General features: G+C 37.4%; 3 protein-coding genes across 6 annotated transcripts; 1 reads left to right on the forward strand and 2 right to left on the reverse strand.

Annotated features, from left to right (window-relative positions):
• Window positions 1–203: 203 nt before the first annotated feature.
• LOC140788727 (uncharacterized) lies at window positions 204–2601 on the forward strand. The gene is made up of 4 exons (XM_073138132.1): window positions 204–449; window positions 538–619; window positions 791–907; window positions 2130–2601. The coding sequence occupies exons 1-4, from the start codon at window positions 331–333 to the stop codon at window positions 2178–2180; spliced, it is 369 nt and encodes a 122-aa protein (XP_072994233.1). The 5' UTR covers window positions 204–330; the 3' UTR covers window positions 2181–2601.
• A 414-nt stretch (window positions 2602–3015) lies between these two features.
• Window positions 3016–7808, reverse strand: LOC140788725 (uncharacterized). Of its 3 annotated transcripts, none has more exons than XM_073138129.1 (6): window positions 7506–7808; window positions 6753–7006; window positions 6378–6588; window positions 5763–6278; window positions 3509–3613; window positions 3016–3368 (listed from the first exon to the last, which is right to left on the reverse strand). In XM_073138129.1, exons 1-5 carry the CDS (start codon window positions 7531–7533, stop codon window positions 3540–3542), a joined length of 1083 nt encoding a protein of 360 aa, XP_072994230.1. In that variant the 5' UTR covers window positions 7534–7808; the 3' UTR covers window positions 3016–3368; window positions 3509–3539. The 3 variants fall into 3 exon arrangements, 2 of the variants coding, with proteins under 2 accessions (XP_072994230.1, XP_072994231.1); XR_012109081.1 differs by lacking the exon at window positions 3016–3368 and adding an exon at window positions 4194–4376 and having other exon boundaries at window positions 3375–3613; window positions 7506–7705; XM_073138130.1 differs by lacking the exon at window positions 3509–3613 and having other exon boundaries at window positions 7506–7705.
• A 696-nt stretch (window positions 7809–8504) lies between these two features.
• Window positions 8505–15521, reverse strand: LOC140788729 (mitogen-activated protein kinase 9-like). Of its 2 annotated transcripts, none has more exons than XM_073138135.1 (11): window positions 15354–15521; window positions 14464–14869; window positions 14253–14380; window positions 14008–14067; window positions 13014–13163; window positions 11469–11624; window positions 11215–11352; window positions 11058–11131; window positions 9973–10074; window positions 9576–9822; window positions 8505–8697 (listed from the first exon to the last, which is right to left on the reverse strand). In XM_073138135.1, exons 1-11 carry the CDS (start codon window positions 15378–15380, stop codon window positions 8623–8625), a joined length of 1563 nt encoding a protein of 520 aa, XP_072994236.1. In that variant the 5' UTR covers window positions 15381–15521; the 3' UTR covers window positions 8505–8622. The 2 variants fall into 2 exon arrangements, with proteins under 2 accessions (XP_072994236.1, XP_072994235.1); XM_073138134.1 differs by having other exon boundaries at window positions 14464–14872.
• Between the last annotated feature and the right edge of the window lie 256 nt (window positions 15522–15777).

A 15777-nucleotide genomic window follows, 5' to 3' on the forward strand; every position in this document is an offset into this window, starting at 1 on the left:
AGTATTTAGGAAAGCGCTGAACACTTTTAGTAGTTTTTCTATTAGAATGATAAATAGGTTTACAAGGAGACCCATTTTGATTAAAAAAAAGGTCCATGCTAGTTTTGGCAATTATTTGCCATACTGTATACACAGATACACTATTAAAAAAAATAGGCCTACCCCAGTCCGTTAGCTTTGTATCCGAAAAGGAGGAGGAAAAAAAAGGGCCTATTTTACTTTGGGTTAGACTCTTGTTAAGTCTCGTCTCGTAACGGCGCGCGATATATCGTGGTACGAATCATATATCGGTCGGCAAACACCGACCGAGAGACGAGTCGTAGCGGTGAGATGGAGCTGTACGAGCAATGGAAGGCGATTTTAAAGATCCAAAAGTTTCGAAGGATGGTCTCCTACGCCGGCTTCTACGGCTTTGTCACCCTCATCACCTACGCCTACACCAGCAACACGTTCGTAGCCATTTCTTCCAGAACCTGCTCGAAATTTCTACTAGTTTAGCATCAATTTGTTATCTCTCTTTCTTGGCCTTTATTCCAGGACGAGAGCTGGGTTTTCGAGGGCCGATCAGTACTACGCTGCTTACCCGGCCGGGATCGAGCTGCTTACGGACACCGCGAAGGTTTGATTAATTTCTTTGTTAAGGAAGGGAATTTTGAGAATTTAGTGTTGTTTTTTTCTTGCTTGTTTCATGTCCGAAAACTGTTTGTTGAAATGCCTAAGTTAACTTTCAAGTAGTAGAAGAATAAGTACGAAGGGTTTGTGCTTAAGTGTATAATTGTGAATCTGGCAGATGTACAAGGCGGCCCTGGGGTATTGCTTTGAAGAAGAGGAATGGGGTCCGATAGAGTTCTCTGTCATGGCAAAGCATTTTGAGCGCCAAGGCAAACCTCCGTATGCTTATCATGCTGTGAGTAACAATTCTGCTTCATGGTTTCTTAATTGTCATCTTTCTCAAGGAAAACGATGTTTCATATCGATTGCTATTTGGAGATCATTAAGATTTTTGTGCTAGGATCTTGAAATTAGTTGTACCATTCAACAAATTTCAGGAATTTTACCATGACTACACATGGGGAAAAAAAGAAAGAAGTATATGAATTAGCAGTAAAAAATGTAGGTGAAAAGACCTTGTAAAATGCACTTCCCTAATCAGCATTCTGGAAAACGTTGGATGCAACTGCATAAGCTGAGGCATTACCTCGACTCCTTGAATAGAACGCATCTGCATTTGGTATAAGCGTAATCTGGCCAAATAACGAGTACATGGGTGATTTTAATATAGCCTCGCACTGTTGGTAGATATAAATGGGTTAAGCATGCAAAATAAATGAGTAGCTATTTGAACAATTAGGTATTGAACATTATATGTAGATATAGCTCTTGTTTTTCTTGTTACTTATTTCTTGAGAAGAACATAAATTGTTGCAAAAGTTCTCTTAGAAATTCAAGGCGGTATTTATTATGTTGCAATGTCCTAATATAAACTTAAGTATATTTCAAAGTTCTCTGTTTTTTTCTCTCTTAATCCTTTTATCCCATTTTTCTTGTTACACTTTATACATTTCTAAATTCTACCATGTTCAATGTGTTCTTATTTGTGTCTTGTGTAGAGTATGTCTGCCTACAACTTGGATGCTGTGCATTTCCTTGTAACTAACTACAGCCGCTTCTCACTTCATTTTCCCTATTCCTTAAACCTTACTTTTTTACCAGTTCCTAGTGTTATGTGTGTGCCCACATTGGGCAAGTTTATGCTACTATGCTAGCTAGAGGTCTGAAAAGTTTTGGCTAGCCGTTTCCATCTATCTAAATGAGTGAAAAAAATGTTCATATTAATCATTCTTTTACAATACTAGTCCTTTTCTGCCATTGCACCAATAAACATCTGGAAGTTGGATGATACTAACATTTCTCCTCTATGTCCATGTATGCTAGAGGAATCATTAAAACTATGAATAAAAGCATTCCATGTTGTAGTAGAGCATCGTGTAGGCACTTGTTGGGGACACATGCTTGTAAAGTTCCTCAAAATGGCCATTTATTACTGTGTGCTTATTGGATATTGTGCATGAAGCAAAATAAGCAATAAATTTTCTAAAATGAATGTTTAAGCACCATCTTTTTCCCAGAAATACATGGCGCACCTTCTTTCCCATGGACAACTCGATGGTAGCGGCTAAGGTGGGAAACTATCGAACTCCTATTTCATCATATTCAAAGTCATATGGATGTGAACCTTGTTCATAATATTATTGATGGAAGAAGATTACTTTCATGGATACGTTAGCGGTAACTGCACTGAGTATGTGGCTCTATTTGATCAATCTCCACGGCTGTAACTCGGTCGTGTTTTCTCGAGATCCGTATTGTTTGCTTCAGACATTCTAATTGAAATATCCTATTAAAGCAGGGTATAAACTGTATATTTTACACATATTGTTGATAATTATACATTTCTATTAAACTTTTGCTAGATTGTTGTAGCCTGTATTTTGACATACAGGCACACTATATCGGTACAAAAGTTACCTCGCTGCTACTTTTCTCTGCGGTAAAGATACCCTGCAGGTTTTCTATTTAACGCTTTCTTTTCTGGCAAAATATCTAGCCCTTTCTGCTGTAGTCCTTCGATCTGCCTTTAAGGAATTCTTTTTTCTTTGAGAAGAAATTAAAGAAAAGTTAAGAGAGCATATAACATATTGCATATAATTATAGCCCTTATTAGTGTAGCTCATGTTACCGTTTACTTAATTTAAACTATCCTTACAGAACTAATTTTCGGTAGTCTATCTATGCAAAGGCAACATGTGATATGCATGCTAGATTTAATTTGTGCATAAAATTGTGCACCACTTGTCTGACACTTGCTACTTGATCTGCAAGGAAGAATAACTCAGCTTATAGATCTCAACTTTGGTGTGGGTGAGAGTAACCAACCTGTAATGCTGTCCCAGTAACGCAGGCTGCAGTACCATAATACAGCAATGGAAAGCAAAAAGACATTACTTGAGTCTCTGTACTACCAACATAGCTTTCTTTCTTTCTTTCTTCCTTTCTTGAATAAAAAGAGCTGTAAATCCAACATAGCTTTCGATACGATACGCCGGACGATCAGTTAAACTGAGATGCATGGGGGCAAAGACAGTCTGAATAGCTAGTTATACAAGGTAAGTAAAGCTAAGTCAAACAACAGTCTCGATCATCTCAACAAGAAGCAATCGATACATTTAAGCAAACTTAGTATCAGCGAGTCACACGAACCCACTAGCTAACGTGAATAGTGTGCTTCAATATGTCGGCGTATGCTCCAAACTTTCTCCAGCAGCATTATGTAGAACAGCGCTAAACAGGAAGTTTCCAGAAGCTACCTGACGATGGCAATAAAATTGTCACTCCCTGCTTTGCTTTAAATAAAGTAAGACTTGTCAATGTACGTCAAAAGTAATTTTCTCAAGAAAATAGAAGGAAAGGAGAAGTTTCAGAGGGGCATCCGGGACAATCACTCAACTCCTAAAACAGTGCTGGAGAAATTGCGAGGACTAGCTCTGTTCCAACAGCATATCTTGACCATGCAATGGGTTGATAACAGGTAAGGCAGACAGCACGGGAACATCTGAGAGGGGAAAAAGAAAAGGTACACTATAAAGAAGAAACAAGAACGTATGATGCCAACAAGATCTTGCCGTGCAAAGAAAAGTAAATAAATCCAATTCAAGAACCTAAAACTAGATTTGAAAATATTTGTTTATAAACAATCTTATTCCAATGATATTTTCTCAAAATCAGATAGAAAGAAGTACTATGTAAGTTCCGAGTAAAAGAAACACAATCAGTAGTGGAAAGCACAAAGACAAATTCTACAAGGCTCCAAATTAAAGTTTCCGTCATTTTAATTTGTTTTGAACCATATGAAATAAACCATTTTGACCTCCTAAATGAAAATCAAACCAGCAGCAAAGTATACGACCACTCAAATGTCAATGATGATGGTATCAGATTGGCTTCCAGTACTTTTATGTAGACCAAACTCTTCTATAAGCTTTAATGTCCAACTCCTATAGGCTACTGTCTCGTTCACTGGTTAAACCAAATGAAAACCATTTCCATATACTTACCATGGCCTTGCTAAAGTAAACAAGATAAGATAAATCATGACATCCTAATAATATTCATCTCTCTGGCAGTACGCTCACCGCTGTTTCTCCATAGACATACAGCTAAATCTGTTTGAACCTGCATGGAAGTTCCTGAACACTTCATGCACAACTGAGGCAATTCCAGAAAAGACCCAAGAGCTTCTTTTCCTCAAAAGGCTGTATAGCTCAAATAGGAAAAGAAAATTCTACAAGGTTCTTAAGCTCTCATTGACCTCAACACTACACCAAGTGAACCAGAGATCAGTAAAGAATAAGAAATCAAAAGAAGAACCAGTAAAGCGAAAAAGAAAGAAAAAGGATCACGCTGCCCATTCAAAAAGAGGAAAGATATACATAATCTATACATCAAGAAAACCAATATGCTTTCTAGTAAGAATGATCTATAGTCCATCAGTAAATCCAACCTAAATTGACAATGATACCAACTTATTTATAAATATGATAGAATTTTCTACTTTTAGAAGCAAACTTTAAATTACTGTCTGATGCAAATCAGAGTTGAGCTGAGTAGCACAAGGTGATTTTGGCCATATTATTTCTTTCTGAGATCACAATAGATCCCTAGATATATTCTGGAAAAGAAAGGAAATGAGGATGCCACATAAAAAATGGGGGGCATATATACATATATCCAAGAATAGCTCCTCCAAGGTATCTCACTTCAGGGCTACAGTCAGTGAGGTCCTAGTAGTCACCTGCTCACCTGCATACCTGTCAGGGAGTTTTACTGGAGAGCTTCTTATTAGGGCTCTCCAAGCTTATCTATAAAAATTTTCAAAGTTTCAAAATTTCATTTTTAATCCTCGCAATAAGAAAATGTCAAAAGCAATTGAATAAAAAGTTGTCCTCTTCTCAACTGCCTTAAACTTCAGGATATATTACTATTTACCAGCTTATTAGAGACAACTTTTCTTAAGTTTCTTTCCTATTTTTGTACAAATATTTGGATCACTATTTCAAGAGTGTAAAGACTAGTGAGGAAGAAACTATTTGTACATAGATGAAATGATAAACAAATATGCTTCCTTCCAAGCTTTTTGGAGAAAAAAAAGCTGGTGCTGAAATTAATCAACTATGCCATATTTAATTGCGTCTTTGAGAATTTAATAAAGCAATGTACTGTGGGGTCACCTAGAAAATTTAAGTTGAATGACACATTGAACTACAAAATTTCAGTTCATAACAAATCACATTCACCTCACACAAAATGTCGTAAATCTGTCAACATAAAATTGATATGAGGAGCTGAACTACTTTTCACAAAATGAAAAATATTTTCACAGGGGACTGGAGGAAGTATAAAGGTTTTCTTCAAGGATCCGTTTCCTCCCTGTAAAATGAGGATATAGAAGATGTACTTCTTAAAAGAACTATGTAATTGCCTATTAACAAGTTTGGATTAAGAACTCAACACAGACACGCATAACATTCATACATATACATACATGTATGAAACTATGTAAGTCAGCTGATATGCATGGATTAATCTGTTACTTGGAAATATATATATGTACATATGTTAGAAAATGTATATGTACTTAAACATATATATGACAGAACCAAAAGAATGCAACAATGATAACTGACAGAAACCATTCTACAGACCAGTTCGTGCTTGCTTTAATTGAGATGCTCCTTTCTGCTTCTTCTTTGAGCGCTTTTTGGAGTTACTGGAGCTAACAGGTTGAATAGATGGCCCAACCAGCACTGCTACATCTTTAACTTGATCTTTTTGTGCATGACAAAACTCATCAGATGACTGGAATGTTGCTGCTATTAAATTGCCCTGAGCAAGATTTGGAAGTGGCATGTCTACAGTTGCCTGAATATTATGGTCACCTGAACATTCTTCCTCTGATTTCTTAGGTTCAGAAGAAACTGTTTGCATCCCTGCAAGTTGTGCTGGAAGGGATTGCAGTGCAACACAAGGTAACTCAGCAGTTTCTTGAGTATCTTGAACTGCCTTAACAGGGAAGCTGCTCGCTTCGTTCCCCACAGGCACATCTAATGCCAAATTTCTGCTCTCCAGTGTGGTGGAGACACTATTTGTGTGGGTCGCAAGATACAACCTTTCTTTTGATTTTATAATCTGAGACATGACTGTCCTTGTATTGGAGCTTTCTGCAAGATTATTACAACACGTCAATTTAAGTTTATTCTGATTTCATAACAAATGTTCTAAATATCCATATCTTCTAATTAAACACAACAAAAACGAACCTAAAATGGACTTAATAACAACACGTGCCGCCCTCTGTTCAGCTTCTTTCTTGTTCCTTCCAGCATCACCCATATAAGTTTTTCCATCAAATGTTACAGATGATACAAATATGGGAAGTAACCCTTCCGATTGAGAAGTTGAGTACGTTGGTTTGCTTATATTCACCTTGACAGCATGCTCATTGAGAATAGACTTGCAAAATGTTGTATCCTAGAAGACAGTACAAAAAAGTATGATTCCAAAATATTTCTGTAACCATTTACATACTATTTAAGAATCCATTGACTATCTACCGTATGTCAATATAAATACTAAACCAGCTAGTCTATCCCCAGAAAAACTTTAATAAACCACATGATAGCAATGCAATATACCTGGAGAATTTGGAGGATGCTTTTATCCATTGTCTTCCTAGAAATAGCCTCAAGAGCAAGTTTTGCCACATCTTGTTCGGCTTCTTTTCGATGAGCAAATGTTCGAGGTGATTGGAACGTCTCACCGTCAACCAGAACAGTAGATCTGAATTTTGGTGCATGGGGATGCCCTTCATTAACAGTTTGATAAATTGGCATGGGAATGCATGATCTTTGAGTGTACTCTTGCAAACGGTTTTTATGCATGAGTTGCTCTGCCAAACCATGAAGACAAAACCTAAATTACGACCCTTGAGAAAAATAATAATAATGTAAAGATGCAATTAACAATACAAACATAATTATTGCCATATTATCTACTTTTATTAGGCCACTCACTTCCAGGCACTGTTAGCTAATTTCAATAAATACCGTAAAATAGAGGAAATACCAGATTACACTATCAAGTGAAAAGAGGAAAAAAAGGGAAAAAGAACGCGATAAAAATAAATGCCAATCTGAGACGATAAAATCTTACACCACTTCTAGTTTTGACGAAACACCGAAACGAATCAAAAGGGACAAACAAACCAAATCATAGACAAAGCGTGAAAGGAGTTCGTGGAGCTACAACGAGAGGAAATATATGCTATGATTCTTCAATCCACAACCTAGGGTTTACTAAACTTACCAAGGTTTAGTTTTCATTGAATGAAATCACCAGAAGACCGTAGAGAAATCCAACATATTAGCTTAGAAGTAGAAGGGACTCACCAGTAACAGATCGCGCTGCGATCTCCATTCCTAGCGATGCAGCGTAGAACAGAGAGCGAAGAGGGAGAGCGGAGGATAAGAGTGTGGGAGGTGAAGGAAATAAGAACGAGATAGAACAACGGCAGCGTTAGAATTGTGGTTCCGGACATGCGGTTTGTCCTATGTACGAGATCATTCGGGAACGAGGAAGAAGGCTAAAATGCGCCTGTGGTTAAGGATTCAAGGGCCAGTTTTAAGTCATCTTGATTTCTAATTAATTATAAGGTTAGAACCGTCGGTCTTTTTTTTGTAGTTTTTAGATCCAAATCATAATTCATGTAATTGGTGCCGAGTTGATGTAATTAGGATCCATATATTATATAATTTATGATTCATAAAAAAATTGACCTAATTATGTAATTTAATTATGTCCATAAAAAAATTAGTTCACGAACATCCATGCACATTTTCTTGCCGTGAGCCTATTCATGAACTTTGCGGCGATTTAAGCAGTTGGTAGTAGAGTACAACATGAAAAATAAATCTAGACATCGATTCTTGGCCCCAAAGGACATGAGACCAAGGAGTTTTTGAAGTTGCCAGATGAAACATGCCGTGAAGTCTTGCCACGAATCTGGCAGTTCTCATTTTAAAACATAGAGATGTTTCAAAAACTATCGAGGGATATTATACGAATAAGAGATCAACAAAATAATGGTTAGATGACTTACTTTTTCTGCAATTAAGCGTGTTTAAAACTTTTAGATCATGGAAAATTGAACATCCACCCAACATTTATAAGAACATAGATTAGATTGCATTTCACAAAAAGGATGCGGGGGTACCTACTCAAAGCTGGGTTACGTACGCCAACAGCAGCAGAGACATCCATCCACTACCTCCAGGAATAATGTCTTCACAATTCTCTCTCAAAAAAGAAAAAGGAAATTGATACAAAGGAGCTGAATGATGCCATCAGAGAATAAAGTGGCTAAAAGTATTGGTAACTTCTTGAAAGAATTTTAGCTTCAATGAGGCAAATATGAATAAGGAAATATTGGTAACATTTTGGGGGCTAACATCCAAATCCTTTACCCATTCATAATGATCTAAAAAAGAAAATTTCCAGGCCTTCATGCTATGAAGCATATAATTCAGCTACTTTCTGAGAGAGCTCATCAACCCCCTCATCTTTCTCAGAAATGCGTTCCTCCTGAAAGTGCAGAATATAATTCACATTATCAATTAGTTAATATATTTTATACTAAGGAAATCTGGGGAGAGGTTTCCCGACCAAAGTTGGTCTACTAAGGAAATCTGGGGAGAGGTTTCCCGACCAAAGTTGGTCTTAGAATTAACTTATCTTTTGCCCGTAGAATATCTGCTGACAGTTACATTGGAAACCATGCAACTCCAGTTTATGCTCTTGTAAATGGCAACAGCTGGTTCACAGGACACTGTGACAGGTGTATTCCCTTACCAGCAGTTACTGGAAAAGGCCACTCATAACAGAATGGTAAATTGAAATTGCCAAGAATTTGAGCAAGCAAGTAAAAGTATTTGAACCAGAATATAAACGACCCAACTATCTTAATCAAGTGTTTCCCGTTCCTTTCACGAATGTGCTCTTCGATCCCTTTAGCTAGTTCAAGCAATGCTAAGGACAAAAAATGAACTGCTACTATGTGGTAGTCCAAGAGCTGTAAAGGGCAGACTTAGCATGAGCTTGAACTCATGAGGTATATTCTTACTACTACAATGAGCTTACTGAGCTTTGATAACAAGGTCAGCAAGTTTGGATTTATTCTCCTTTAAGCAAGCTCTGACCAGGCTTGTTTTGCTCACAGATAGGGCCTCGACATGAGGTCTGAGCTTGGTTTATCTAGTTAGCAAGGGAGACCCACGTTGTTAATAAGCCAAGCTATCATGTTTGTGAACAGCTCGTTTATTATTTTCTTTTTGGTTCACTCACAATGCTAAACCATCTTTAAATTAACAGTCAGCGCCTAACAGTAAGTAAAATCAAAAGGCTCATATTTTGCTTCAAGGGGATTGACCAAAAGACATGCAAGTATAATGTCAAGAACTTACTTCTTTGTCTCTTCTTCCCTTAACAACTATACACTTAGAAGCGCTGATGCTAGCACTCTTCAGCAAGCTACGTGCACTGTAGTTTGGCTTGCTAAGACCATCTGTCACGGATGCATGGTCTGATCGTTCACCTTGCTGTAACCTTGTAGGACTTTGAAGGACAGTGCAAGCGACAGAATCTGTGGTTCGCTTTTCAAAGTCATCATTGCCATTAGCGGTTTCATTCTTATTGGTAGATACCCTCTCCCTGAAAAGAGCAAGAAACCGTAAGTTACATTTAAATGATATGAACCATAAATGGCCTCCAAGTCTTAACTGTCACTGTTAAACAGGAGAGAGGAAAGTAAAATGAAATTGGCACCATCCACACAAGTATCTTGTGATAGAATATAATTACCTGGGCAACGAGGCATGTTGCCGCAACATCGGAGTGCTTTTTTCACCCTTGCTGTGATGTTCTTCAAGATGAGCAAATTGTCGTTTAAAACGATCCACTCCACTATAGACAAAAAAAAACCCAAGTTAGATAAATGGCTATCCAACTAACTAGGTCTTTTAAAAGTTTTAAGATATGTTTCAACTTATTGGCTGTATAACCCAAAAGCGAAAGCAACATAGGTCCAAAGAAAAGCATTTACACAGTCAATGATGAAGCCAAGATGGACCTAGAGTGAGCAACTGTCCATCTAAAAACAGTGGTTTACTGTGATCTGGTTTTTTCATGCCTTGACATTGTGAACAATCTTAGTCTGTGCTCCAGATATATATCCATCTGTTCTTAACTCATACTCTGAGCTATTCCAAACATAAATAGGAAAATTAAAGAACAGGACATTTCCTCTTTTCTTGCCATGATTTTTCCTGTCCAGAAACTCATTGCAACTTCAGGAAATAAGTTCTGCTAGTTCAGAAAATTTGTAGTGGTAGAAAGAAATTAAATGAGCAGTTAAGTTGCTTTAGCTTGGGAGAAACATGTGAAGAAATTCCATCAAGTATGTGTTCTTCAACTATTATTGCACCAAGGATATGCAGTGCCTGTTCACAAGTAAAATGACAAGCGGACTTAGGTTATGTTTAGTTTGATTTATGGTTGCTTTCTAATTTCAATGCTTAGTCCTTCTTGCTTTCTTTCTCTTAGTTCATCTCATCTAAAGAGAAAGAAGGCATCTCAACCCAAACTTTCCTATAGATAATGGAGTATTATCTTCTTTTCTCTTAGGGAAAGCCTAATGCAGCTATCTTGTTAGGGTCTTTTCAACTTTGAAGCATGTTCTAGCTAGGGAAAGAGTTGAAACACTTCAAATTGTTAGATAGGCATAATCATTTGCCATTCCTACACCCTCCAAATAAATTTCCAAAAGGATTAGCCATAATCATCAACCAACTGATAGAATGAGGTATACCAAGTGTAGAACACTCCATAGTCCATTATGGTGATGTTCTTAAAGTATGCATGTGTCTGAAAGTATTCAATAATCTCACCTAGGGTACATGAAGCTCATCTGATCTGCACCACATAGGTACTCCTGCAGCATTTGAGGATGATACTCCAGAATCTGCTTGCTTGGAGAAAAATCAACCATGAGAAAAGTACAAGGTAAAAAAAAAGATAAGCATTGCAGCAGTTATGCAGTTGTACCTCTCGATAAATTAACTCGCGCACATCATCTTTTGTCAATTTCCTTCTCTCAAATTCAAATTCAAGTTTTGAGATGGGTTGTGTTGAAGGTTCACGGTCAACATTCGCCAACCCATGAAAGTATGGATCCGCCAGAGCCTGAAGAAAAGAAAAACAAGATTATCAAGAAAGACAATTGTGACCACTGATACTTTCAGAATTTTAAATTTTTTGCTTTTCATGTTCAAAAAACGATTATGGTTACTGAATCCTATCTCTTCAGCGGTTGGCCGATCTTTGGGATCAAAGGCAAGAAGGCGCTGAAGTAAACGGAGAGCTAAAGGATCTGCACCAGGAAATTTCTGAGAAAATGGAACAGGTGGTTTTTTCCGCATATTAATTAAATATCTTCTAGCTTTCTCATTTCGAATCTGCAGGTAGTAAGAAAAATGACAGTAAGAAACACATAATAGATCAAACACAAACTGACAGAATATTAGAAAAAGTACTTAAATTAATTTGAGAAGAACTGAAAGAACAACATAGGATGCAGAATTATTCAAATTCATTCCTCCCTTGGTAGTTTCTCTGAATTATTCTCCCAATTGCATGCTGCCCTCTCCCTTCTCTTTCATCCCTAATACTTTCATCTTCCCTTCTCTTCTCTGTAGAGGAAGCCATACTTTCTCAGTTCTCTCTTACCATTCCTCCTGTTCCCTTCTCCCTCTCCCTTCTATTGAAACCCAGTTTGCTTTATTGTATCCATCAGTCTGTAAAATCTATTAAAAAGAGAAGGAAATATTTTTGAGGCATGGGGTTGGGCTGGCCTGCTCTGGTCTGACCTGACCAAAGCAAGCACTGGAGGTGGCCAGGATTCCAGTTCAGACCTGGGTCAGTGTTACAGGCCTGATCAAACTCAGGTCTAGTTGTGCCACAGGCCCACAGGTAAGGTCTACCCCTCCACCAGCTGAGCTCAATACTGGGTAGGCCAGGCATAAGTGCCTAACAACTAAGTAAAACTTCATAAATTTCTCTAGACATAGAAAGAACCTTTACAAAGAAGAAAGATTATAATTGATGTATGGAGTTTTTTCCATCTCTAATGCAGAAATAAGCAAAACAACCAAATTGAGCATAGTTCCATATAGCCTTCTCAATTTGGCTGATTAAGATTTGCTATTGGTAGTAATGCTGCTTTTAACATCTTCTCTAAGTTCCTGTCATAAAAATAAGAGGCAATTTCACTTAGATTCCCTGAATTGTTACTGTTTTATGCATACACTCCATAAACTTTTTTATTACCCAAATATACCACTTAAACTAAGAAAAATATCCATATACACCTCCTTAAACTAAGAAAAAAAATTATACGGATCTCTAAAACAAAAAACTTTTTGGATCAAGGAATATATATGGTAAAAAATATTTAAGGAGTGTATGTAAAAAATAGTGATAGTTCAGGAAGTCTAAGTTAAATTATTCCTGAAAATAAAAAAAAATTTAAAGATAAGGTGACAGTATGAAAAAAATTGCATCATAGAACATTAGAATATACTATGTGAATTCATTGTGTCTATACAATTAGAAACTAGAGTCATATGATAAGTTCACACAACCAGAAGAATGTCAAGCTAAAGACAAGGACAGCTTTAACATGCGAACGAGTGAAAATCATACCTTTGCATCATAATGAATTAAGTTAATTTGTATTGAATGTTATGATAGAATGTAAATTGAATATGCGAATAAATTACAAGTAAAAAAGCAATAAAGTTTCCATTTTATGATTTAGTTAATTGGGAAGGAGATATGGAGCTAACCCTAGTGATAGACTCTTGCGAAGGAGTGCCAAGAAGATCAGTCATGAGATCCAACTGATGCACCACGTTCTTTCCAGGAAACAACGGTTTCCCTGTTAGCATCTCTGCAAATATACATCCTATGCTCCAAATATCAATTGCAGGAGTGTACTGCAAAATTAAACGCCAAATTCAGTAGCAACATTGCATTAAAGATTTACATATATAGGTAAAAAAGAAGAATTTAACTAAACCTAAACTAAGTTCAATAGTTGCACAACACACACAGAGTTAGAAATTCGGATATAATATGCATGCCAAATGAATCATTCAAGAATTCTATGTAATAAATTAAATTACCAGGTTTAAATGTTATCAGCAATTAGAAAGTACCAACTCTTGGCAAGCAGAGGTTGTAAGGTACTCATTTTACCTTTTAGCCTCTCCTTTCATCTTCTAATCCTATATGGGTCTAGTCCTACTTGTAAAAGGTTTAGTTGGAATTTTGGTCTATAAATAATCTGTGAGGTCATGTAAAATTGATGAGAAGAATTTGCAAGTTCAAGTATATTTTGTCAATAATCTATTTTCCTTAGTTTTTTTGCAAAGAATCCCATCTTCATTCTTACATCCAATTTATCCTGAATCTCATCTTATCTCAGATCTGAGTTCAGACACTAAATAAATAGCCCATAAAAAATGACAGGTCTCTATCCACTATATCCTTATCATTACTGCCAAAATTGGTCGTTTAGAAAACACTTCATCTCATACAACGTCAGACACTGTTAAATCAGACATGAGAACAGAAACCGCCAAAATCCTAGGTGCTAATCAGATGTGCCTAATGTCAAGAGTTAGGACATCCAAGAAACCGCAAAGTACCTAATAGTACTAAAGTGAAAAGGTCAAATAACTATAGATGATTCCTACTGCCTAAGTCTAAAGGAACAAGACAATGAAAAGCTTTAAAAGTTATATTACTCAATGCAAAAAGAAACTCAAATCATCTCACCTTGGAGAAAAAGGAGCCACATAATTCTGGAGCACGGTACCACCTCGTTGCCACATAATCCTAATAAACAAGAATATTGTGTAATTCACATTTTGTTTACCAAAAAGAAATTGTGGCATGTTCTTGTTTATAATAAATCACAAATATACATTAAAAAAATCAAGAAAAGCAAAGGGAAAAAAGGAGTAATTTCCAACCAGCTCCAGAATGGAAAAAGTGCAAGTAGTTTGGAAAAATCAACATACTGTCCAAAAAATAGCTGAAGGAGCATCATTAAAAGATACACGAGCCAAGCCGAAGTCACAGACTTTCAATTTGCAATCAGCATTGGCAAGAATGTTTTTCGGCTTCAAATCCCGATGGAAAACATTTGCTGAAAAATCAACATAAGACGATCAATGTTTGCAGCATGCATCATAAATCTAATGGATCACAGCAATTCCTTCAGATATTCACCTGCATGGATATACTTCATAGCTCGTAGAAGCTGGTATAAAAAGAATTGGTGGTGCTCAGGTGTTAGATCATCATTTGCCTTTATAACTTGATGAAGGTCCGATTCCATCAGCTCAAAAACAACATAGATATCTTTGAACTCCCTCCTCGATGGAGGAAGCATTATATGCTTGATTTCCACAATATCCGGGTGACGTAACAGCCTTAGGAGCTTGATCTCCCGAAGAATGCGAGTGGCATCAGATACATGCTCAAAGACATCATGAATCTTCTTAATTGCCACTCTCTCCCTAGTGTGGGTATCAATTGCAGCCCCAACCACTCCATAACTTCCCTTGCCGACGACTTCCTGTATCTCGTAACGGCTTGCTTCACCATACTCGGTGAAGAATTCTGTCTCAGCTGTCTTCTAGTTAGACAAAAGAATATGGTAAAAGCCATGCTACAACGAAATTTGTTTATAGAGACAAAAAAGAACCAATAGGACACAACAAACAAAAATTAGTAACGGAAATAAGAACTCCGGTTCCTTTGAACGAAATATATAGAGAGGATTAAAAAGGAAATCTCAAATGGCTTAGAAAAATAGAACGTCAAGATTCTATTTTGACAGGGAATTCAATGGAACGGTGAATAAATTGGGTATGGAGACATAGATGCCTACACAAATTAAAAAGCAAGAAAGAAACCAAATTTCTTTTTTTTTTTTAAATCCAATTTAAAAACTAACCAACTAAAAGGACAGAATCAAATAAGAAAGCGACGCGACATATAACAATCTCTTCCTAACAGAAACAAGTTACAAAGGACAGAATCAAATAAGAAAGCGACGCGACATCTAACAATCTCAAAGTTCGTAACAGATACAAGTCCAGGGGTTATCGTGGAACCTTCTTATACGGATCGACCGCGGCCATCTTCCTCCGCTCCGGCACTTCAACAAGTCTAAGCTCAGAGATCCCAAGGCACCCGAAAATGTACTCCTCCTCTTCTCTCTCTTCTCCTTCCTATTCCTCCTCCACTTCCTCTTCTCTCCGGAATTCGCGCTCCTGGGACGTCACGGGCGAGGTGCTGACGACTCGGTGCGATCGACGACGCAGCCAGCGACGGGCGCCATGGAGGAAGTGGGACCCACTCCCCATATAATAGCAGCGACGACGACGGCGACGGGTTCGGGTTTCGATCGCGGCATGGATTGCCGTCTCCCACGCGCCCTAGCTTCGCGCCGCGATCGCCACCTCGGCTCGTTGAGATCGGTGCCTCCGAGAGGAACGGATGGGCGGGGGAGATTATCTAAATTGGGAGAGCGAAAGG

The sequence above is a fragment of the Typha latifolia genome, chromosome 5, assembly GCF_019914945.1.
Source record: "Typha latifolia isolate L0001 chromosome 5, TyphaL0001v2, whole genome shotgun sequence".
NCBI classification, from domain to species: domain Eukaryota; kingdom Viridiplantae; phylum Streptophyta; class Magnoliopsida; order Poales; family Typhaceae; genus Typha; species Typha latifolia.